Genomic DNA, 25,668 nt, shown 5'->3' with positions numbered 1-25,668 from the left:
TCACAAGTCTCATAGGGCTTGCTCTCCAGCCCCTTCACCAGCTTTGTTTCTTTCCTCTGGATGTGTTCCAGGACCTCAATTCAACACCCGAGGATTACAGAATAAACACAGATTTCACCTTAATCCAGAAAACCTCCAAAGATTTCCTCACTTTGGCAGGCGCCAAAGAAGTGAGGGGCAAGAGAAAAGCGAGCACACATGAAATCATAGAATCATAGAATAACCAGGTTGGAAGAGACCCACTGGATCATCCAGTCCAACCATTCCTATCAAACACTAAACCATGCCCCTCAGCGCCTTGTCCACCGGTGCCTTAAACACCTCCAGGGAAGGTGACTCAACCACCTCCCTGGGCAGCCTGTTCCAGTTCCCAATCACCCTTTCTGTGAAGAATTTTTTCCTAATGTCCAGCCTAAACCTCCCCTGGTGGAGCTTGAGGCCAGATACTTCAGAATATGAGCACCTGGGATGTATAGGTTAAAGCAACTGGATATATTTATTATTCTGGGAATAAAATAAAGCACTTCCAGTATGGGTGAAGCATGGCACATACCAGGCTCTGCTGGCTGCCCTGGGGGGTCCTGCTGCCCCTGCTGGGGTCCCTGGGAGGGAGATGCTGCCCTCCTGGGAGGGAGGTATTTCACCCAGGGATGGAGATGTTGCCCCTGGGGAGGAGATGCTGCCCCCGGGGATGGAGATGCTGCCCCCGGGAGAGGGAGGTACCGCACCCAGGGGAGGGAGATGCGGCGCCCGGGGAGGAAGGTGCCCCGAAAAGCCCTTGGGAGGGCGACACCGCCCCCGGGAGAGGGAGGTGCTGCCCCCATGGGAGGAGCTGCTGCAGCCGGGGAGGAGACTGTGGCCCGGGGAGGAGGTGCTGCCCGCCCGAGGGAGGCGGCGCGGCCCCCGCGGGACGATGAGCCAGCGCCGGGAGCCGGTGGAGCGGGAGCTGGAGGCGCTGGGGTGAGCGAGGGGAACGGCCCAGGGAGTCCGCAGGTCTCGGTCCTGGGTTTGGGAGGGATAAGGTAACCCGGGGTTTGTTTTAACGAGGGTTAGGTTGGACGTTCAATGGCTTTGAGTTGGAAGGGGGGAGATTTCGATGAGGCGTTAGGAAGAATTTCTTCACCATGAGGGTGGTGAGGCGCTGGCACAGGTTGCCCAGGGAAGCTGTGGCTGCTCCATCCCTGGGGGTGTTCAAGGCCAGGTGGGATGGAGCCTTGGGCAGCCTGATCCAGTGGGAGGTGTCCCTGCCCGTGGCAGGAGGTTGGGACTGGATGATCTTTAGAGTCCCTTCCAACCCAAACCCTTCTAAGGTTCTATAACATTAGGAAAAGGTGCTTCACTCAGAGGGCGGTGGAGCACTGGGTCAGCTCCCCTAAGAAGCAGTCATGGTGCCGAGCCTGACAATCATAGAATCATAGAATTGTTTGCGTTGGAAGGAACCTTAAAGATCATCCAGTTCCAACCCCCCTGCCATGGGCAGGGACACCTCCCACCAGACCAGGCTGCCCAGGTCCCCATCTAACTTGGCCTTGAACAATATTCAAGAAGCGTTTGGAAGATGCACTCAGACTCGTGTGGATTTTAGGGTTGTCCTGCACAGGGATAGGAGTTGCACTTGATCATCCTCATGGGTCCCTTCCAACTCAGGTCATTCTGTGATTCTGTAAGCCCGGCAAAGGGCTCTGCAGCCCGTGGTGGTGTGTAGCCCCTTGGGGATCCTGGTGCCTCGTCTCTGTGGTGGACACGAGGGGCCAGCCGGCTCCCACACACAGAGGATGCTGGCATGCTGCAGGTGGCCGGGAAAAACAAGTGATAGGTGGGAAAACTAGAGCATGGCACGTGTTTCATATGCAGCAGAGAGGTAGGCTTGGCAAGTCAAAACCCCCTCAGGCCAGGTTGTGCCACCATCCGTCACCTGCTTCCCAAAGGAGCACCAAGCTTCTCCTCAGGGCTGCCTGTCCCCTCAGCCTGCTCCTCATAGCTTGGTTGGGTCCTGGCCCAGTGGGCTGCATCCCCCGTGCTCCTCACTGGGCTCTGGGATGCCACAGGTTTCCCCAGGACACCGCGGGCTTTGGCAGCCGGAGCAGCAGACGGTTCGCAGGTGTTGTGAGGATGTCACCCTCGCTCAAAAGCAAAACCCAGGGAGCAGAAAGGAAGGCTGAAGGTTGCAACAGACCTTGCTCCCTGTCCAAAGTGGCTCGCCCATTTGGCCTCCCAGTTAGTTTTGTTTTTTTTACAGGAGGAAGGCTTTTCACTGGCAGCATTGTGGAGGGTGAGAAGAAATGTTGTCTGGAGGAATGTCATGGGTAGGCATAGGGAGGCCAGTAAGGGAAAGGTCAGTGGCAGCAAAGCCAACGGGGAGACAAAGCAGAAGAAAGGCCAGTGACGACAGTGACAAAGCAAAAAGGCTCTGGCGTCACCTTTGCATTCAAAAAGAATAGATTAAAAAAGTAAGGCTTTTTTGCTTCCTGAGAACTTATGGGTAAGGACTAACTCATTTATTTTTGTGACTAATTCACTTAGTGAAGAAATTGGAGTGCAACAAACAGACTTGGAATTACTATGGTCATACTGCTCATATTTTCCCATGTTCATGCCTGTTACTGAAGAATCTAACAAATATGAAATTAAGTGATACCCAGAATTCCATTTTATACTTTTTCTTTGCATTTGTAAGATTACGTTCATCCTAAAAAACTATTTACAGGGGGGAAAAAAGAGTTACAGCTGCTGTAGGAAGCATGATTAGCAGACTTGAATTGATTTAGGCTATATGACCTGAGTTGCTTTATGCCACCGATCGTGCTTATAAAAAACTTTACTTGTTGGGAAGGATTTTCTTCTCATAAATGATCTTGTAGGACTGCAGCCTGGTGTGGTACTAGTGAGAAGGAACGACTACAAACAAGAAGGCTACAAAGCTGTAACTTCTTTATTTTATTTTCACTTCAGTGGAGAATCTAAACTTTTCACTGTACCACAAAATACTAAGCATCTCCTTCAGGGCGGTGTGTTGAATGAAATGCAGTGAAAGTGAATAAGCAAGACTAAGCAGAGATTGCCTTAAAACCATTAAACAAAGTCCTTTTATTTTGGCTAGTAGTAAAGCCATGGTTTTTAGCTTTCTTTCTTTTTTCTAAAGAGGAGAAAGAAGTCCTCACACATTAAACATTCTGGTGGCATAGTCTAAAAGATCTCTTAATGTATATACTTTTTCAGCTGTGAGAAGTAGCTGTGTCACTCTACAGACTATAACTTTAAATTCTCAGTGACCACAAGGGTGTTTTATCCTAAATTTAGTCATAGAATGGTTTGGGTTGGAAGGGACCTTAAAGATCATCCAGTTCTACCCCCCTGCCATGGGCAAGGACACCTCCCACTAGCTCAGGCTGCTCAAAGCCCGATCCAACCTGGCCTTGGACTCCTCCAAGGATGGGGCATCCACAACTTCCCTGGGCAACCTGTGCCAATGTCTCACCTTCTTCACAGTAAAAAAATTCTTTGTAATATCTAATCTAAATCTCCCCTCTTTCAGTTTAAGACTGTTATTCCTCAGGCTATCACCGCACTCGCTTATAAAGAGCTTTCCTGTAGCCCCTTCGTGTACTGGAAGCCTTCTCCAGGCTGAACAAGCCCAGCTCTCTTAGCCTGTCCTCATATGAGAGGTGCCTCAGCCCTCTGACCATCTTTGTGGCCATGCCTGGTGCTGTCACAGAGCTGAGTGCCACTTACACCCAACACAGTATCCAGCAAAACTGAGACCCAATTCTGATGAGGACTATACATCACTGTCATCATAAAGACCAAAGGAGACAAGGGTCATTCAAGTGAGGAACAACTATGACATTCATATACCTTTAGGGGTGAATCTGGAGCAGGTTATTTTACAGCTTCTGCTTACTGTGCAAAAATCAAAGAAGCTGGAGAAGATTTGAAGAAGCGTGAAATGGGAAGGATTTTTTCATTACTTTTAAGAGAAAGAAGGTTGGGTACTGGGATGTCCTCATAGTTTACCAGGTCAGCTGGTCATCAAAATAGAAACGTGACAGCAGTCTAGACAGGTGTACAGTGTAAAACCTCTCTGACTGTCTGCTAGGTTTGGAGGACCTTATGTTTGCTGGGCTGGTCTAGATTAGTGATCCTGTAATTACACTGAGACTAATTGGAGTCAGTGAAAGCAAGGCGGGAGGGAAGGAGGGAAAAAAATCGATATATACAAACCCCATGTTTATTTTACCCCTGCTCTAGAAGTATCTCATCTGTCAAAAAAAAAATCAAGAAATACGATTTAACAGTCCCAGTTATAATCAGGGATGATCAAAGTCACTGAAAGATGTGGATATATCTACGGCTGTTTATCAGACTTAGGTTTTTTTTTGGCAGAGCCTTAGTATTAGTAAAGATGGACTTTCTGACCTTTCGCATAACAATAAAAAAAAGCAAGGGTAACAGATTTGGCTCTTTTTTTTAAAAAAAGCCATTTCATTCAGTCTGAAGAAAGTAGGTGGGTTATATTTATTTGGAGAGTTTGGATGTCCAAAAAATCGAGAGTTCAAAGTGAAAATTCAAATAACTGTCAGCTTCACTGACAAGGTGTCTGTCAAGGTGATTATAGGTGGAATTAATGCCTAATGAAAAGAAAGATCAGAATTGGAACACGTTAAAAATGTGCTACCTCAGTCATTTGTTAACTTATTCCCTAAGTCTACCAAAGGATGCCTAAAGGAGCACTGAAATTTGTCAAAAGGGACATACGTATCTCGGTTTACAGGAAAAAGACACCAATTCTGTAATTCTTTTTGGAAGGTCTTTTGGGTTATTCCCAGAGTCAACAATTTTTCCAGTTGCAGTTATTACTGTTACTGCTAAAAGGACAGCCTATACGCCGTGGTGTGATCATATATAATGTGGGCCTGGGGAATTCCACACTGCAGTTCACATTATTTGCGCAAGAGATGAGAATGTGGAATATCTCGTCATCCAAGTAATTAAAGGCTGGTCTAGTATCACAGCTTCCATTCCAGCACAGCATAGCTTGGGCGACACCGTCGTCTGGAGGTGAAAGGAACGGGGCAAGAGGAAACAAGTTTTGTAGCCTTTTCCTTCTTGCAGTCCAAGCATTCTTTGTCATCCCTTTTTGCACAGCTTTGATGTTCCTCCAGCTCCAAGTTTGACCATACCATGACAGGCCGTGTTTTTAAGACTGAACAATACACTTCTTGCTTGGTTTTAGTAATAGAAGAGAAATTAGGCCACAGGCCTAGGTCAGACGACGATAAAATTGGCAAATTGAGGAACTGGGACAGGGCAAATAGTCATAAGAATTTTTTTCTTCATCTGTGTTGCTAATGTACACAAGGGCAAAACTACAACAGCAAGAGAGCAGACAAAAGAAATAGGTAATAATCAGAACAAAGGCAGTTGAGAGAAGGGGGAGAGAAAATGGAAGTGAAAAGCAGAAGCTGAACTAGTGAAAGCCTGCAGTTAGAAGATGTGAACTTTAATGCTGGGTACACTGATGTTACTTCCTCATATTTCTGGTTTTAAATTATTTTTCCTATGAAATGGCACCCTTATATTCCAACAAAGTGCTTTACATAGGTGTGTGATTAAGTGTTTCAGTGTGACACATTGAAAGGATACCTAATAAATACCAGTCTTTCTGAGAGCACATCTAGACCATCTCGCCTCTAATGTGGGTCCCTCTTCCCTTTCAGAGGTGGACGAGAGATGAATTAGATTTGCTTGGCTCCTGCAGCTCAGGTAGCCAAGGTGCTTTCCACGGGGATGGTCACCCACCAAGAAGCACAAGCAGTGTTGCACCTGCTGCGATAGGGGAGGCAGCTTCTAGGAAGGGAGCAAGGAGGTCACCCAGCTGAATACCGAGAATCTTCTTCCTGCATCAGAGAAGGAACTTTGAATTGCCTGACTCCACATGCACACATTTTCTAACTCTATTCAGGCTGTAACTATCTGAGAACATAATCTGATTAGGACATAAAAAAGTGTGACCGCTCCTACTATATTTATCTGATAGCTGGGTGTATCTCAGAGTTATTGCTCCAGACACTAAAATAAATGGCAATGAGAACAACTAGCTGCCCTCTCTTCTGGCGCTAGCTATCTTTCATTTGCATAAGGAAGAAAAGTGAATGTTTCTACTGTTACGCAGTTTGCTTGTAGAAATGGCCGAGAAGAAAATTATCCAAGTGACTCAACATTTATACTAGGGTTAACCAGGGATGAGCATTTGTGTTCCTTGTATATGCTGATAGTGTTAATCTACCTGATGGATTATGACTATAGTGTATACATACAGATTATGAATGTAACATATATACTGATGAATAAACCTACAGGTTGATTCACTATTCCCTAGTTACACAGGCAGAAATGTTTTGCAAAATATTTATATGGTTTCTTTGTCAACAACATTATCAGAAATGACAGATGCCAAAGCTAAGGGCTGTCTGATCTGCAGGGGACATACATAGGAAGTTTCTTTAAAAATTTTCTTTTAAATGTCTAGGGTTGTTAAAGAAAGCAACAAATGAACATTTTGAGATTGAGGCTTTTATCTGAAGAGCGAGTTTCCCACCCCAAACATGCCAACCTGTATGGGATAAAGAGATTTAATGTAATTCAGGATGAAGTTTAAGTGAGAGGAATGGATAAATTATAAATTATGGAGAAATTATAAACCCTGGAACTGAGATTGCTAGTCAAATCAGTGAGAAGGAACCCCCAAAAGGGGAGCATGCAGGATTTTTTATAGGCAAAATGAAATAATTAGGAAAGAAAAACCTGCCAGATGTATGCATGCATTTGAGACAAGAGTGCGTGCAAGGCCAAGGACACCCAGCAGAAGCAGCTCTCAAGCAGAGAAAGACTTCCCTTGTCTTGTGTTTGTTCAGAGAAATCCGGATCAGGAACCCTAGGCATTTTCTACACTACTGGTGATTTCAGTCTGACAAGTGTCAAAGTATGTGGCATATTTCTGGAAGTTTTTTTTAGTGGATACAAGGTTCTATAAGTTGTGTCAAATAAAGGTGACTTTTGGAAGGACCTTCAGAAACAGCCCAGTATACAAAATATGCACCGTGGTTCAAAATGAAAACCTGGTTATTCTATGATTCTATGATATGGAACTATTGGAACAGGTCTAGAGGAGGGCCATAAAGATGCTCAGAAGGGTGGAGCACCTCTGCTATGAAGATGACTCAGAGAGTTGGGGCTGTCCAGCCTGGAGAAGAGAAGACTCCTGGGACACTATATAGTGACCTTCTAGTACCTGAAAGAGTTGCAGGAAAGCTGGGGAGGGACTTTATACAAGGGCATGGAGTGATAGGAAAGGGAGAATGGCTTTAAATCGGAAGGGTGTAGATTTAGATTAGACATTAAGAAGAAATTCTTCATGATGAGAGTGGTGAGGCACTGGCACAGGTTGCCCAGGGAAGCTGTGGCTTCCCCATCCCTGAAAGTGTTCAAGGCCAGGCTGGATGGGGCCTTGGGCAGCCTGGTCTGGTGGGAGGTGTCCCTGCCCATCACAGACAGGTTAGAACCATTCTATGTTTCTATGATTTCAGCTTTTTGAAGGACTTGCTGGGGGCTTCAGACAGATCGGTGTTTGTAAAGCCTTTCAATTTCCTTAATTTCTTGTTTAAAGAAGGCGAGGAGGTGGATACAGTATTATGTTTTCTATCAGCAGTTTCTTCCCCCCGGGTATCACTCAAAAGACAACAAAAACTTAAGCTAACAGTGACTGCCCTTTAGTGTCTTGCTGAGTAAGCCATGTCTCCCACTTTGATTTTCTCTCAAATTTCAAAGACTTGCCTAAAGATTTTTTCTAAACAAGAGAAATAGATTCCCCCTCTGCCAAACACTTAAATTTCACTGAAGTGTATCTAGTACTGTCTAAACACAGGGCTGTTCTGGTTTCTTTTTTGTCTTGCTTACTGGTATTTGTGTCATCAGGCTGGCTTGACTGGGAGAGCAGACTATTGCATAGGTGTATATTTGTTTACCTTCTTAGTAGGCAGTGGGAGTAGAAGGAAGCCCTGAGTAGAAGGAAGTCTGTATCTAAATGCTACATTTTCTACTGCATTTTTAAATTTTACTAGCGTTCATGCAACTGAAACAAATTTTGAGCAACCATTTTCACAGTGGGATATCCAAGTGACCTGGCGGTCATTAGCGATTGAACCATCTGTGAGAAATCAAGGGGAGAAAAGAAATGTCAGTGTGTAACAGTCACTTTGTCTCTGAGGTCTGTGTTATTATCTTCCATCCACTTCTACTTTTTAAGCTGAGCAAGAGGAACATGGTAACGTTTCACGTATTTTTGTCTGAGACAGCATATATGGGCAAGAAGGCTGATGCAACCTTGTCAGCAAAGATTTAAAACTGCACTTTAAAACAACATTGTTTTCCCAATTAAGTGGGTGGCGGTTTGTTGCTGCTGTTGTGGTGTTTTACTTAGTGGTAAAGTTTCATTTGTCACTGCCCTTTTACATGTAAAGAGAGAGCATATTTAAACACATCTATTTTAAAATCTTAGTAAAAGCCTTTTTGGAAAGGTAACTGCATTTAGGAGCAACCTGAAACTGAATACACTGCCTCTATGAAAATGACCACTTAGAGGTTTTCTCAGTGTATGTTTTTTTTAGAGAAATACTGTTATGAAGTTCCACCCAAAATAGTGTTGCCTTCTCAGCTGTAGGTCTGGCTGAGCACGCGTGCTGTAAGATCCTCATCACATCAGGACAGATCTGACCTTTGCCTATTACTGACTTGGGCAGTTAATACCAAAGCAGAGTTGGGCTAATAGGTGTTTCAAAGGATGACATTTTGATATTTAAGTATTCATTATGTATTATCTAATTATTCGCAATGGGTATAAACTGAAGAGGGGCAGGTTTATGTGAGACATAAGGAAGAATTTCTTCACCATGAGAGTGGTGAGGCACTGGCACAGGTTGCCCAGGGAAGCTGTGGACACTCCATCCCTGGAGGTGTTCAAGGCCAGGTTGGATGGGTCTTTGAGCAGCCTGATCTAGTGGGAGGTGTCCCTGCCCATGGCAGGGGTGTTAGAACTAGATGATCTTTAAGGTCCCTTCCAACCCAAACTATTCCATGATTCTATGATTATTTTATTCTACTGTGCAGATGACCCACAGAGCACGTTCTAGAGTCAAAGCAGCAACACTCTGCCTGTGCTGAGTTTCACATGAGTCTTGTCTTCCACAGGGTTAACAGCCACAAGTCTCTTACAAAGCAACTTATCAGCCAGTTGGCCTTTCAAAGAGGCAGCCACCTAAATTCAGGATTACAGCTTCATGGGAGATGCCAAGTTTAGTAGCAACTTGCAATGAATGGATACAGAGGAGGAGCATATAATATAAGAGGAGGACCTCTCTTTTCAGTTTGAAGACTGCCATGATACAAATGTGGGAAGGTGCTGTGATGACACTTCTGCTTTCAGTCAAACTGTATTTCTCTGGCTGAAACACTAACAGATTTTGACCCCAATACTACAGGCACACACAGTTTAAGGAAAGGGAAGGAGGCTTGGCATCGCTCTGCATACAGACAAAGAGAGAAGAGTGCTCCTTGCAGAGCTGTGCCCTGGGTACAGTATCGCCTCCTCCTCCCGCAACAGAGGTTGTGGTGTGTGTATAACTGCTGTTAATACCTGCGTCTTACAGGATTGGCACTCCAGCCTTTCGTATCTCTGGCCAGTTTTTGTGTTCAGTCTCAGGATCATTTCTACTGACACCCTTTCCTACAGAAAGAAATCAGGTGCTTCTGTTGTGAGTCATTCTGGATGGAAATGAAGCAGTAAACATTTAATGATGATCTTGGTAGGATTTTTTTGCCCATGAAATTCCTTATGGATTCTTCATGGAATTTTTCATATTAAAAAAAATTAATTAAGTTAGTTTTGACTGAAGGTAAACAAAGCAGGTGTTCAGATGTTTTCCTACATTATCCAGACCATGTATGGACAAGCTGGAGCAACGGCAAGATTTCCTAGATTTTCACTTCAAATTCTGCCAGTTAGTCTTTTGCCTTCCACTGTTCATTCTTCTAAAAACATTATGCTTCAAATGAAAATGTAAAGCATAGACATATGTTTAGTTGCAGATCTTAGTGGTACAGATGAACTGAGTTGCGGGAAATGAAGAGTCTGTGGGGAATTTTAAGTGTTGCCCGTTTGCCCCAAAAGAGGAAGCGTACCCAAGCGTGTAGATACGTCAGGAAGTACAGATGCTGAAAATAGGCAAAGGTTCCTACATACCCCCCAAAATTGCTTTCACCTTACCAGCACAGACCTGGGTGATTTGTTGCTTATGCAAGTAGAATCTGCAGGGCTTTTTAGATTCAGCAGCACCAGCTGTAGGTACACAACTTTGTAGTTAAAAAAATAACAATTTTCCAAGCTTGCCAAAAGGAGGCAGCTGAAAGGGGTTTCTGTGCAACCTGCCTCTGCCTGCGAGAAGGATGGGAACTTAGAATCGTAGCAGTGTTGGTTGCAGTCCACTCTTTCTCTAACTTGGCTCCACGACACAGCAGAAACTGCCAGTTAAGAGCTGAGCAAATGATGCTTCAACCCTTTATGTCTTCCCAGGTGGTATCACGATAACCTTACTCGCCATGCAGCAGAAGCACTGCTGCTTTCCAACGGGCAGGATGGAAGCTACCTCTTGAGGAAAAGTAATGAGAGACAAGATTTGTACTCCCTGTCTGTAAGGTGTGGTATGGACAGAAGTGAATTTATCTCACATCGCACAGCTAGCAGTTTTAAAATCTTCCCTTACTCCCGTGTGTCTCATGCATTGATATGAACTGCAGATTTCTTCATAGGGCTTGAATTGATTTAATGTATATTCCTAATGGTGTAATCCTGCTGAATGATGTTTTGTTAGAAGAAAAAAAAAAATTCGTTTGGATTTGGGAATTTCTGTTGTTTTTCCAAACAATGAATTAATCTCATTGATGAAAACTATCATCCCATGATGTTTTTTTTCATCATGATGGCTTGTAGATGTTCAGTCCGCATGGTAAAAACTTGCGTGACAGTTGTAAGTGCTTAAGCAACACCCGATGAGAGTCGAAAAGTTTTATATTGAGGATAGTAGTGAACGTACCAGTTCATAGGCAATTAATTAACCAGTGTCTGGATCACTGTCTAGGAACTGTCATCCAAGGGATGATGCATTGTTTTCTTGGATGTTTTTACTCCTCTGCTCTGGGCTAAAATTTGGGTTTAGCCAGTAATGCATGACTGGTTTGAACAATATTTCCTAAGTGACAGACATCAGTCCCTTGAAGTCATGAGAATTATGACAATTTACATTAGTACAGAGCACCAGAAGCCTCTAGGTCTGGGTCTTTACTTCAATACTGAATCACATTTAAGGAAACTCTCAAGAAGCAGAGAAGCCACAATAATTTAGAGAGGCAATAGGAAAGATGCTTGCATTAGAGACACAAGGTAGTTGCTGCTTCTCAGCTGAATGGAGGTAACTAACCTTCAATATATTCCTAACCTTTGGCAACTGTATGTTAAGCTTCTTCAATGAAACTTTAAGCTAGTGTGTTCAAGCTCATTTCTGCTCCAAATTCAGCCTCTGAATGAGTAGTGACCACAGCTCAACTGAATCCAGTAATTTTTTAAGCCAAAGTCACTTTGATCAATATGATGATGCCAGTTATTCACAGCCTTAGTAGATAGGAACGCAGCAAATGCCCTAGGAATTGTGACTTTCTGTGTATTCAGTACCAGGAGCTGTTGTAATAGTCACCTGGAAACAGAGCAAAGTGAAATTTGCACATACCTTGTTCCCCAGAGGTATGAAAGGCAAACACGAGTTGCTTTGCTCATCTCTGATAAAAGACCCAGGAACAGGTGTGTCTATACATGCCTTGCTGAAATTATTACTCCTATGGATAACTGTTTATACAAGGAGCTTCTGGGGTTGCCCGACAGATCAGAAGGTGATGTTAAAAAATGGGTGTTCAGAGTAGCAATGATGGAATTGAGTACAAGTCTTGTGAAACAGAATAGTAGCATTTATTAGTAATAACTCTCTGTACGAAAGTCATTCTAAACGAATCATTGCCTTGCTGTTTAATATTTTTTGACTGTAAAATGTAACTAAACATTATCTGGTATAATCTGCTTCAGACAATTTAAAAAAAAGATACACACCTTGAAGCTAGTTGTAAAGGGCACTCAGGGAACAACTTACTGTAATAAAATAACATTTATATAGTTGTCCTTTTAATAGGAAACAAAAGCTAAAGTGTTAGTTAATGAAAATAAGTTTTCTGCTTTAACAAATTCTAGCCTTAGAAGACCTAGGAAAGTCTACTTCAGGCCAGTTCCAATGTTTGTTTGGCTCTCCATGTAGGAACAGGAGTAATGTACTGCATTACCACGTGAACTGAATATCCTGAATTAGAGTTTGATCTTTTATTCTGTTACATGAGGGTTTTGATGGTACAGCTCCCTTGAAATACTGCATTTGATTTTAAAATGTTTTAATAATTTTCTAGTGTTTGTTTAAAGTTTTCCTTTCCATTTTCCTGACTAATATTAAAACTTGGTTTTATAATAAATTAGTTGATTTTGTTCTGATACATTTTTGTATGAAGGATAATTTTAGTAATTCTACCTGTCATTTTCTCTCCTAAAATTTCTTTTACAGCTTTTACTATACTTTCTGCCTCACAAGGAACTTCAGTCATTATTATAGATTGTTTTAAAAGGAAACAGTACTCTGACACAGCCCTTAAGGGGTTTTTTATCAACAGCTGTAAGAAGGCAGCAGTGAGAGACATCACATTGCCTGAAATCCCCTCCCTCGGCTAAATTAGCCAACTTTAAAAAGGAACTAGGTAACAGAGTAGAAATTGCTGTCATTGCAACATTACATTTCTTGTGAAATGAAATGAAAAGATGAAAACCATGTCCTTACAGCAGAGTCAGAGCAGCTGTTTGCCACGCAGGACATCTGCACTTGGCTTACGTGCACTCTGTCTGAGCTGGCTCTTGCACAAAGCATGCGAGAGGTTGACAGAGGCACATTCTACAATATCACGAGTACTATTCAAAGTGTACTCGAGTAATGTTCAAAGATAAATATTTGTTTAAACACCTGTTTAAAATTATAATCTGTTGTGGAAGTGGCAATAAACAGTAAAAAGAACACTACCAATCCCTTTTTTTGCAGCATGTTTTTAGTATATTGGCTACATACATTTTGCCTGAGGCAAAGTTTTCTCTGGCATATGTTGGTTGCTAGCAAAATTAACAGAAGCAACTTTTTGACAGGAGAGGTACTTAGATGCCAAGTATTTCACAGACTTCGGAAATCAAAATAATTGCCTGTCCAGGAAGCGAGGCCTTGCACACTTCTCTAAATACCATCAGCTTTCATAAACAAGTGCTGTTACTTCCCTGAGAGAAGGAGGACCCTGGTTCACGCTCAAGAGTGCCCAGCCAACCATGGAGGAACCATTCATCTGAAAACAGAGACAAAGCAGGCAAACTCGAAAGCCTTAAGCATTTAAAGTTAGGTTATTAAATCCCTGTTTGGGTGCGAAGAGGAGGCAGCCTGTTTTTGAAAGAGAAGCAGAAAATGTTTATAATGAGACTAGGATGTTACCTAAAAAGTAAGGCATATAGTACAAGTCCAGTATAGAGGCTAAAGCCTAGGGAGTGAAGGGATGTCATCCTGCTTAGACTGAAGGCTGGAAGTCTCGTTTATAAGTCTTTTTACTGATTGCTGCGAGAGTTAATTTAACTTGGCCTTTCCAGGCTTTCATCATCTCATACCTGTAAATCAGCAGTTAGATTTTTCGTAATAAATCTTAAGTCTCAGATGTGTTATTAGGGAGGAACAGTAATGGCAGTAGTATTACTGCTAGGAGAGTTATTTTCAGCCTTTGATCTGGGACTGATTTCCTGTAGTGGAAGCTGCTTTTTAAGGGTTGTGCATGATAAATAACTTCGGCATTGATGCCTTGACATATTTCCCTTTTTTATTTCAGGGGAAAAGATTCTGTGAAACACTTCCACATTGAGCAGATAGGAACTTCATTCAAATTTGGATTTAATGAATTTTCTAGCTTGAAGGAATTAGTCATGCATTTTGCAAATCAGCCTTTAATTGGAAGTGAAACAGGTAAGGAGAGCCATATGTTTGTATGACCATGTTTGTAGTCATGCTTCACACAAACCTGAGTAAAAGGAGCTTCCCATGTGTTATCAGGTAGATCTACTGCTAAAGCGTCCCTCTTCAGAAATTCACATTTGTATTGACCTCAAGTATCCAAGATGTTCCTCTTCAAAAACTCTTTCAGGCACTCTGAAGACAAATGACACGCAATCTTACAGGGCTTTGCTAACCAGGGGTGTGAGCTTCTTTTGGTTTCTCAGAGAGAAAAGGAAGCATTTCAACATATTAATGTACTAGGAGGAGCAGAACCTTCTCAAAAAAGGCCAAACCAGAGCAGGGTGTTGGGTGAGAAAATACATGCTCATCTATGAACTTGAACCTTCCCTCCCCCAATAAGAGTAAATGCAAAAGGGACTTGAAATTGTTTAGCTCCACCCTTCTTCATCCAAGGAAGAAGTCTACAGTGATACGGTTCCTCTTTCCTGTAGGGAATGCGCCCTTTCTCTCTGCAGTGGATCAGCCTGCTGATGCCATCTGCCATCACGGTGATTTATCTTGTTTTTAGGAAAAGAATGAGAAAAGCACAGGCTTCCTTAGCAGCCACTGTGCTACCTGAATTAAGAGTTAAATGATTAAACTTGATTCCTACAAGTGATTAGAACACCGGCAGACCAGAGCCACTGGAGAAACAGATGCATATTATAACGCCATTTCTAGGTTTAGCTTCAAATGTGAGAGCTGAAGATGTGTCAGTACAAGTTCATGCCAGAAACTTCTGCATCCTGTGTAGAAAGTGTATGCAAATAACTCAGTAGTACTAATTAGATACACAAGTGACCGGTTAAGTAATAGTTGGCACATGAAATAAACATGGTATGTTGCACACTAAATAAACATGCACCGGTGTTCTTCTAACGCAGCCATTTGAATTCAATGGTTACTTTGCAATTCCCCTGCCCTCCTTCACCACTCAAGAAAAATATAGCAGTGCGCTTGATATGGCCCTTGTATCTTTCAAAAAGTGTTCTCTTTTTAAGTTGCTTTTAAGAGTGTTTCAAACTTGGAGGTCCTACATTTATCTTTTGTGCCAGTAAGCTATTTTTCCTGAAGTCAGACATGCACCCACAGGTCTAATGGTGTAAAGATTTCAGTTGACATGCAAAACTCTTATTTCACCATTCCTTCACTGCATGTGTCACAAACATTAGTAATCAAAGCATTAGAGTTATGTGATCTCCGTGGACAGGATCCACACTGCTGAATGATGGGCTCACTTGTCACCTTAAAGCTCCCTAATCAGATTCTGCTGACTGTGAAACCTTTTTAGGTTGGGTGTGCTACAGAATAAGAAAAGCCATTGGAACCATCACATCCAGAAACCTTCCACATTTGCTTACTGTAGATAGCAGTTGAGAGGAAGAAACAGTTAGCACTCAAGCAACGTCCCTTCAGGTACAGGTGTCAAAGGTCTCCTGGGTGGTAAATGACGTATATAAAAAAGAGGGTAGGTGCTTATCAGAGCCTACTCTAAGGCAAGTGTCAGCGTGGCAGAAGGACCAGCCCAACACAGGGTCACACAGCAGGATGGCAGAAGGGCCAGCAGCAGAGTGACTTCTTAGCCCACACTTCCTTTCAGTGAAGAGCAGCAGCAACCTTTAGTTCAGACGTTACTAGAAAGTCGTTGGACCAGTTTTTCTTATTCCTCATTACATTTACAGGCAATTTTCTGTAGAAACACTGTGAGATAGGAATGAGAGTGTGAAGCAAGATAGCCTGAGAGCATTTTTCATCTCCTCCTTCATTATGGACAGGATTTTATAAGACATAGACCAGAAGATAGAATACGCAATGTTTCCACTATCTTCCTTTCAAGTTTTGTCTCACTAGGGCCAGTTTTGTGTACGAAGATGCACACCAGACTTTCTTTGATCAGGCCTGCGCTCCTGTGTGCTGGTCTGTGGAACACAGTGCTTCTTTCATACTGGGACAGTTGCAGGCTTGTGCTTCAAGCTCAACAACCCTTGTCTTACTACAGCTTCATTTGCCACGGCAAATTGCTACATGGATTCACATCTATTTTTCTGCAGTGTAATGTGTATACTTGCTTCTGAACTACAGATAATTAGAAGGAAATTGGGGCTACTGTGTCCTGTGAGATTGGTTATTGAACAGGCAAACTGAACCTATTCAGTAAAGCAATATACTATCATATTTCTATCTTTTTTCAACAGGTCAGCAAGTTGCTCTTAGGTAAAAACTGATAAAGCAAATGGCTAAGTTATTTTGAAAACATATAAAAACTCTAGGTCACTATCCAGACAAAAAGCCAGTCACTTGATGCTGTCATATCCAACAATAGGATTAATTTTTGTTCTTAGAAAAAGGTGTGCGTAAACATGGAAGAAGCATATTGCTACAGTGCAGCATTTACTAGTTCTTTTGTAGAGTTACCAGATGATTCTGTACAAGTGTCTTTTTTGTGACGAAAAAACATGGAGAACTTACTAGAAAACAAATATTGTATAAAATGATAAACTAGTCCTCCCAGTTCTGCAGCAGGGCTCTTGATCTGTGGTGTACAGATGATGGTACTCTGCTTCCAGGCAACAGCGTAAGAGCAGTTTCCATAGACTGGTGAGGGGGTTGTTCTCAATTTCATTTTAAATGATAAAACCTTTTTTTTTCCCTGTGAGGGCCAGAGAGAATTAAGCTGATTTTTGACTTTTCACCTATTGCAAGTTGAATACATCACATTTGCATAAACCCACTCTGCCTGCAAACAGAATTCAGTTGCTTACTTCAAATATAACTTTTCCACTTCGCTTTGTTGCCCTCTCCATTACAAAATATACTTTAAACTTTATTTCACTTACAAGTTACTCTGTCACTTGGGGGTTTCAAGTCTAAGTTCTTACCAGTTCTAGCATCCCTCCTCCCTGAGAGCTGGCAATATCAGTATTAAATGCAAATGGAGCAGCATTTGGTATGCTATGATGTTAATTTTAAAGAATGAAAGTAAATGGTGTAGCAATTACTGTTTTAAGGAGGTTCTTCACTCTTGTAAATAGATTCACAATCAAAAATGCAGCTTTATGCAGAAAACATGCAATAAACATGACCTTATTTGAAGAACAGAGAATGGCTGTAATCAAAATGTTACTTAGTTGAAAGAGCTCCATTAGAACAGTTAAGGGAGATGGTGATGTGGACTTACTGTTGGGAAGCCTGTATCTGAAGCTCTGACAGATTAAGTGATTTACACAGCAAGCAGTGGGTTATTGGCAAAACCAGGATGACTGTTAGGACCTCATATCTATTCTAGTTTCCTGCCTACCTGCCCAGCCAGCCTCCTGTGCAGGAAGGGAATTTAATGAGTCAAGTGATTCCTTGTAAGCACTAATAGGCTTAGAGGTCTTAAAAGGCACCATATCTACAGTTTTCACAGTTGCATATGAACTGCAGTCTGTGGTCACATCTTCATGAATGCAGTGAAAATGTGTGCCACATGTAGGTCAGCATTTCAGCTGGAACTGTGACATCTATGTTTCAGTTTGTTCTGTATTAGCTAGTTACTCCCTGACTGGAAAGCAGGTCCCAGCAGGACAGGATGCACCTGCCTTTGAGGATTGTCTGGTGGTCCTGTTCTGTTGCTGTCATGATTTTTTACCATGCATTGCAGAAGGGGTTTAATTATGTGCTGCTTAGAAGAAAAGTGTTTTCACTCTTGTTTTCAGAGGTGTAAGAACAAATTGACTTCCACTGTAGAGGGATAAGGGAATGGAATTAGGCAAGGTCCAAGTGCCCAAGGTACCAAGGAATCTGAACAATACAATAAAGCCACGGAAGTGAGACTGGTCAAACCAAAACAACAGCAAGTGTCCCTCTAGTTTTCATGGGTGAATTTTTGTAGCAAATACCCTTCAAAAAGCCTAAACTATTAGATGATGTGCGTTAGAAATATTTGTCTAGTTTAATCAGTATGGGAGAGTCATTTACAGCATCTGGTTGTTTTCAGACATGGACGTGGCCTAGAGTCCTGTCCCCTTCCAAGGAAAACTCCTTACAGGGAGTGTCGCAGAGATCTTGAGGAGGGTGTTACCTTTTCCTAAAATTAAAAACTTATGAAAGCTCAGGTTAATCTTTCTACAAACAGGCTTCTGCTGTTGGCTGTTTTCTAAGATTGCCTTGCCAGGTGATTTACTCCTGCTGTTTGTCTCTCCAGGAACGTTAATTGTATTGAAGCATCCCTACCCACGGAAAGTAGAAGAACCTTCCATTTACGAGTCTGTCCGTGTTCACACAGCGATGCAGACGGGAAAGACAGAAAGCGATCTTGTTCCAAACGCTCCCTCAGTAAGTTGTGTTCTGGTGCAAGGGGTGCTTCTCCTGGCCCAACTTTAGTATGGGTGTTGGAGCAAGCTATGGAATAACACTAGTAATTCATCCCTTTATGGGTTCATAAATACAGGACCGAGGTAGAATAAACACAGACCTGCTAGGTTGAGTCCTGAGGCAAAGTCTTTCACAATGGTCGTGGAGACCTCTGATGCTGTCACTGGGAAAGCATTGTCTGCCCCTAACCTAGGTGAGTCTGACTGTCCAAAGAAAGACTGCATAAAAGGTTTTTATTCTCCTATTAGCTTCCTTTTAGAGTGCTCTCTCAGCAGTCATGTTAACAGCAATTTGAAAAAAATAATCACACCACTTCTCACGTGTTTCTGACAACACTCATCAGGGTGTGTGCAACAATTTGTATGTCAGGTTGCACAGTAAGCCCTTGTTTTGCCAGGCACCCTTTACAGCTAGTGGGAAGTCTTTCTGTCCCCCCACAGTTGAGCAGAGGAATACACTACACAGAAAAAAACAAGTAAAAGCCATAGGATTTACCACGTTTTATCTCACTCGGTAAACATGAGGATTGACAGGAAACAGACAGTAGCCCTGACAAGACAAACTCATTACTTATTATTATTTTTGTAATCTTCTTGGTTTGGTAAAATCATTTTGCCTGGCCAGAAAAATACAGTCTCCTTCCCGGAAGGAAGGAAGGAAGGAAGGAAGGAAGGAAGGAAGGAAGGAAGGAAGGAAGGAAGGAAGGAAGGAGCATCTCAATTTCTAGGTTAAAAAGTGTCCTTTTGGGAAAAAAAAAATGTTCAAAGTAGTGCAAGATGGGCAGGGACACACTTGGAAAAGGAAATTTCAGCTGAAGTGTGGTACATCCAAGTTAATAACAGTCCCTATATCCTGATATCTACATTACCCAAAAGCATTTTTTAGCATTTTCACATCTGGACTTCATTACTTTAGAATCACCTTGTCTTCCTGTATTCTGACACGGACTTACACTCAAAATAGAGCAACCTGACAGAGAAGAGCCTCCACCCTTTCACCTCTGGTAATTCTGAGCAGTGTAAAAACCTGTCATATTAAAAGCTATGCCTAGTGGTGTGAGAAACAAGAGAATGTCTCCATAACAATTTGGGCCACCTGCTCTGACATCTGTGACTCACTCAGGCAGTATGTCTAGTAACTCATATCTAAGTGAGACAGGTGGTTTGCCCAGAACAGTACTGCTCAGAACAGAGAGGAAAGGTTTTAATGACATACTATATGTTTGGAAAAAAAGAAGAAAAGTTACATTAATACAGTTTAATGAAGTTAATAAAAGAACTGCTTCTGATGTCTTGCAACCAACCCTTCAGGGATGAGTTCCACTTCAGCCTCCAAAGGAACTTGACTTCCACATACAACCAGTAAAAAGGCAGTATGTTTTCAAGAGCAAGTAGTAATTAACTTGGCAAGAATTTGGTTTTTAGAAGTTAGCAGTCTCACAATGAGGTCTCTGCACAGAGTTTCAGTGAGTGCCTGGAGAAGTCATAACGTCCCAGTGTCACTCATGGTGGCAAGGAAGCAGTTCAAAAAACACTTTCTCAATAAGCCTGTTGAATGTAACAGGTTTTTCCTGTTTAATATATGGCTGTTTGACAGAAGAGAACGCTGAAGTAAAACAGCATTTCCCCCTACCTCTTGCTTTTCTGTGGATAATTCCACTGTCTGGTAAACCCCCAGGTACTTCTGGTTATAACATCCACTGAGACAACCAACCAACTTTACTTCATAAACTGTGACAGGAAATATTTTCCTGCATTGGGTCAAAAAACATGTAGGCCAGAAGCCAAAGGAGGCACAGACTAAGAGACTGCCTTCAGCAAGTGCTAGTGCAGGTCCGTGTTTAGCAGAAGCGTGGATCCAGCCATGGGAGGGGAGCACAGGGGTGACGACAAGGCAAATGGAAATGAGAAGTTTCCCCAAGAACAGGCTGCTTTTCTATCCTACAGGTGTAGGGGATGTGGGAAAGAAAAGCAGAGCTCCATCTCTAACCCTGATCCCTTTCCTTGTTACTTCACAGCTTGGTACGAAAGAAGGATATTTGATAAAACAAGGCAAAATAGTTAAGGTAAGGAAGACTCTTATGCTTTGCTTCCATTTTACAATCCTCCACAAAAGCTAGAGACAATGCAGAGCTGAAACAGCTCCACCTGAATTCCCCAGCAGAGAGGAACAGTTTGTGTTTTGAGCAACAACCAAGCACAAGTGCAAAGCCACCTACTTTAAAGGTTTTCTTTCCTAAGCAGCATTACGCTAAATTCTCACAAGACAATTACTATCCATTCTTGATCTTTCAGAATTGGAAGACAAGGTGGTTTACACTGCATAGGAATGAACTTAAGTATTTCAAAGACCAGACAGTAAGTAACAAACACCGTCTCAAATCTTTGTACCTCTGCACAGGCAGCTGCAGCCTCTTCATACCTCTGGCTTCTGAATCTCACCTTCCCAATCTAAAGCTTTCCGTGCTGTCAGAGGAGTCAAACCTCAGGTCAGGGCAGGGGAGGTTCAGATTGGACATTATGAAAAGTTTCTTCACTGAAAGGATTATCAAGCACTGGCAGAGGCTGCCCAGGAAGGTGGTTGAGTTGCCATTCCTGGAGGTATTTCAAAGACAGGTGGATGAAGTGCTTGGGGATACGATTTAGCAGTGGCTGGTACAGTTGGACTCGATGATCTCCAAGGTCTTTTCCAACCTAGTGATTCTAAACCTTTCAAATAGTCAGAGTTTTGCTAATGACTTAAGAGACAGTGAATAAATTTTACGGCTGGAAAACATTCACTGTGCTCTGTCAGTCTTGCCTACTTGATAGAGCTGCAGTTTAGAGTGCATTTTTTGGTTGCTTTGTTCAGTGGATTTTAAGCTACCAGTACAGAACAGTTTTTAATCGTAGCTTTGGCACAGAACCTTCCAGACAGCAGTGCTATAAAAATATTTCTGCAAATACTAGTAGTATGTTTTGCATTCCTTGATTTCACCCCTTTCTTTTAAGTGGTGGCACAGAGAAAACCATTCACTTAAAAACATCTTCCTTCCTAGCACTCTGACATAGATTAACCTGCTGCACCCGGGGTAAGCAGCAGGTCCTTACAGTTGCTGTGCCGTTTCTATCTTAAATCTGAGTAAAAATAAGAAATCCCTTTGCATTTTCTCCACCCTTACACCACCTCCAGTTTGGGTTCCTTCATAAACTCCGCCAAACTGTTTACCTCTGCTCCTCTGCAAAGCCCTGTTTCAAGTGTCTAACAGATTTTAACACAACAGCAGATGCCACTGCCTTCTCTCACCAAACATTACAAACTCCTTACAAACAGTTAGGTATTTACAGGACCTTCTATCAGTTTTCATTTCAGTTCAAGCCAACTTGAATTAAGTTTCCAGGACAACAATTCAAAACTCAATTTGAGTTAAGTTCGTGACTTACCTGGCAAGAAAGCATCTGTCAGGAATACAGCCTCCTCCCAGGCAGCAGTGCTGGTGTCTACTGGCACTCTCATTGTCTCTGTAGGATGGCAGACGCCTACAGGCAAGCAAATTTTTTCTAGCGTAGTGTGTTTCAGCCACAGAGCCAGAGGAAAATATAAGGAAAGGTGAGAAAACACCAGATACCTCCACACACACCTGGTGAAGGACCATAGGAACAGCTGAGGGTGTTTGAGTAGAGGGCAAACTGGTTTTCCACTTGAGATGTCTCTTCTGAGGTGCTAAACAGCGTGAGGCCAAGAGAAACAAATCAAAGGACTCTCATTCTTTAGGGAAGAGAACTTAAAGGAGACGTGTAGTAGTGCTACACAGACAGTCTGCATCCCTGTACCTGAGCACTACTGGGCCTATCACAAGGAACTTGGGTACGCACACACCACTCACACAGCCAGACTCATCGCTTTTGCTGCAAGCACTACTTCAACTTTGCTTCTGCGTTTCTCCCTGCCCAGCTTCATCCTTTTAAAGCACTTAGGAGTTAATTAAATCTCCAACAGCTGGCTAATAACCCTTCCCTCATCTCTGTAACGTTGCGCTGGAGGTGGTACTAGATTTGCTGCTGTGTCAGTTACACGATAATGCATTAACTAAACCCTCTGCAGCCTGCCTCTCGAACTTCCCTCCAGCAGAGGCCTCTGTTGTTTGTCTAGATCTAAACTGACTGTCCTGTTTTTTTTATATTTAGCTCAATTCATATCATATTAGCACTGATATTAGGTTTGCTGGTTTGAGATTACAGGAAGTATGGGTGTTACAGCTATTGTATGGAAAAACCTAGTGTGACTGTAAAGGTCTGGGCGCACTGGAGATGAACGAGCCAGCCTTATCTTCTGTTTTCATGTGCCCCCATTTTAAAATAATTTTATTTTCAAGGCCACGGAACCAATTCGGGCACTTGACTTAACTGAATGCTCAGCTGTGCAATTTGACTATTCCCAGGAAAGAGTGAATTGTTTCTGGTAAGTTGAAAGCTGTACTTTCCCCACCTTGCTGGGAAGGTCAGAATAGCCAAAGAAGTTTGAGATGTAACCACTGGGTGCTTCTGAAAGCTCCCTTGCAGGTTGTGACCCTGCTCTTCCTCTTGAGTCTGTTTCTGTCAGCCAGCTTCTGTCAGTCCTGCATGGCTTTGCCGTATCACCACTGGCTAAAGTTTTTTTTCTTGACGAGGAGCAGGGTGGAGGCCTATGTGTAGTGGGCATTTCTTTTCCTAAATGTGTAAGCACATATAATCATCACCCAGGTCCACGGAACTTAGGTATGGTCCAGTTCCCAACTCAGGCATTGCTGTGGGTCACACAGGAACCGCTTCTGTTCCCAAATGTGGGTCTTCTATGCTTACGGGCCTCAGGCAGCATCTCCCAGAGCCATAATCTGTTCTTGGCTAACTTCCTGAACAGGAACATGGCCTCCCTGCCCCTCTCTGTCAAAACAAGTGTTGGTGCAGGCCAGCTGGGTTCAGTTTTAGGAAGAACTACCAGTTGTTGTAGCAATTTAAGAAATAGCTTTGTTTGTTTCCTTACAGTTTAGTGTTCCCGCTAAGGACGTACTACCTGTGTGCAAAAACTGGAATAGAAGCTGATGAGTGGATTAAATTACTGCGATGGAAACTGGTAAGATGCTGTGCAGTGTCACACAGCAGCGCAGCTTGGGCAGCAGTGCCACCATAACCCCACACAACGCTGTAGCACCCAAGCGCTGCCGTTCTGTCTGCAAGAAGGGCATACTTGTTCTGGCTTCAAGGCCAACTAGCCTGTCATACATAGTTTTCGCATAACGTATATGCCTGCAAACCTACTTTGGCATTTTCAGAATCCACTTTTAACAAACATACTCATTGGGAAGAAGAAATTCTTTCCATCTTTAAGGACATCACTGTGTAGACAGTGAACAACATGGAGCATCAGCACAGACTGCATGTGTTGGGTCAGGAAGGAAGCACTGAGAAGACAATGTAAAGGAAGTGTTACTTCCTTAAAAATATCAGTATTTGCATTGGTCATACTAACCCACATCCACATGCTTGCAGACAAACAGTAATGGATTGTCTTTCTGTTCTAGTCACAAATACGGAAGCAAGTGGAGCAGCGCAACAACACCCTCAGTTCCTAACTGCACCTCCAGTACTTCTGCTCCATTGGCAAGAATTGTCTCTTTGCCGAGGAGAAGGCATCACTTACCGGACAGTCTCCCGTGTCTCCATTGCTCACAGTGGGCACGTGTGTGTGTGCCTGTATACCCGCACACAGACGCTTGCATCCAGCTCTGCATACATAGCCGAGTCCTCTGGGGCTGCCGAGGCACACGTGGAGATGGCTGCAAGACCAGAGTGCTGGTTTGATTTGCACAGGGTGTGCCTGCAATGCACTTAATTCAGACACCTGCTAACTAATCACAGAGGCAGGCACAGTGTAAGACTTCTGTGGTTATGCAGAGCACTCAGTAGTTTATTGCGAGCTCCATCACAGCTAACCATTAGTGGCTTATTCTGTACCTTGAGCCTCTTTCTTAAAATCATTCCTTTCTGGAAACATTAAATATTTCTTTTGTATTACCTGTTCAGGCTCTAAACCAAAAGAAAAATGTCAGAGAAAATTACATTTTTGTAAATATTACCTATATTACAATCCAGAGGATATTTCAAGGCCCTTTTCAGCACTTAGTTCTGGTGAAATATGGCTTTGTACGGCTTAGATTTGTATTGCAGTGATGGCAACAAGTGAATGTTTGTTTCAAATGGTATGTATAGGTAACGCTGAGCAGCATCGTGCGAGCACGCTTGTTTACAAACTCAGCAAACCTCTCTGATCCTGCAGACGCTGTGGCACAGAGCTTAGTACTGCTCATGCAGCACATCAGTGTTCAACAGATGCCTTTACCGTGAGAAGACAGAAGGGGAGGAGGAGGGGAAAAGCATACTGGAAAAGAAAGAAAAATCTAGATTTGGACATAGGAATAGCATTTTATTTCAACTTAGAAATTAAAAATATTTGTAAATATTTTTTATACAGAGTGTTTTCTGAATAAAATGTCATTATAAAACTACCAAAGGTCTTCTGCATTCCTGTACTGTAAAAACTTTGTCCTCCTTTTCCCTTAAGGAGTAGTTTAACAAACTGGCATCTCCCATTTAGTTAAAAAGCTTCAATGAGTTTGTACAAGAGAGGCAGTACAAGGGGAAGAGACATGGTGTTCTGCAGTGGCACCACTGTTCTGTGAAAATGGCTTGGAAATGGAGCTTGAAGCATAACCATAGGAGTAGCCTTCTTCACAGGAATGGGCTGCATTACAAAATGCTAGAAGCAAGTTCAGCGCGTGGTGTCATGAACTGGAGCCAGAAAGAGGAACAGCGCTTTGTTGGCCTAGGGAGCAGAGTCACAGACAGAGGAGTTGACCAGAACCTAACAGCAAGAGCTGGCCTTGGATGGAACACGAATGGTTTTGCCAGAAATATATGCAGAGACTCTCTGAGGCTCTGTCTCCAGCTGCTTCTGGACCAGCAATAGAAAGGTCAAGCCAGGAGCTCATTTTAAATGGAAAAGAGTTGACTGACAAATTTTGATCTCCAAGAGCTTTTGAGCCACGATTTCCCAGTCCTTAGTTCCAGCAGCACTG

At 42.8% G+C, this 25,668-nt stretch overlaps 1 protein-coding gene across 1 annotated transcript; it reads left to right on the top strand.

The window, feature by feature from the left end:
- Positions 1–890: 890 nt before the first annotated feature.
- Positions 891–25,077, top strand: DAPP1 (dual adaptor of phosphotyrosine and 3-phosphoinositides 1). The gene is made up of 9 exons (XM_069855588.1): positions 891–960; positions 10,628–10,750; positions 14,056–14,189; positions 18,406–18,536; positions 20,593–20,640; positions 20,870–20,932; positions 22,930–23,015; positions 23,579–23,666; positions 24,115–25,077. Exons 1-9 carry the CDS (start codon positions 914–916, stop codon positions 24,163–24,165), a joined length of 771 nt encoding a protein of 256 aa, XP_069711689.1. The 5' UTR covers positions 891–913; the 3' UTR covers positions 24,166–25,077.
- Positions 25,078–25,668: the final 591 nt, after the last annotated feature.

The sequence above is a fragment of the Phaenicophaeus curvirostris genome, chromosome 4 (genome assembly GCF_032191515.1).
Source record: "Phaenicophaeus curvirostris isolate KB17595 chromosome 4, BPBGC_Pcur_1.0, whole genome shotgun sequence".
Classification (NCBI taxonomy): Eukaryota; Metazoa; Chordata; class Aves; order Cuculiformes; family Cuculidae; genus Phaenicophaeus; species Phaenicophaeus curvirostris.
This window is presented reverse-complemented; position numbering and strand designations above follow the sequence as displayed.

Excerpts from the sequence above, each read along its gene's own strand:
- DAPP1 (XM_069855588.1), top strand. The coding sequence starts at position 914 with ATGAGCCAGCGCCGGGAGCCGGTGGAGCGGGAGCTGGAGGCGCTGGG. Across the intron at positions 10,751-14,055 it reads TTGTACTCCCTGTCTGTAAG|GGGAAAAGATTCTGTGAAAC; the intron begins GTGTGGTATGGA and ends TTTTTATTTCAG. Across the intron at positions 14,190-18,405 it reads TTTAATTGGAAGTGAAACAG|GAACGTTAATTGTATTGAAG; the intron begins GTAAGGAGAGCC and ends TTGTCTCTCCAG.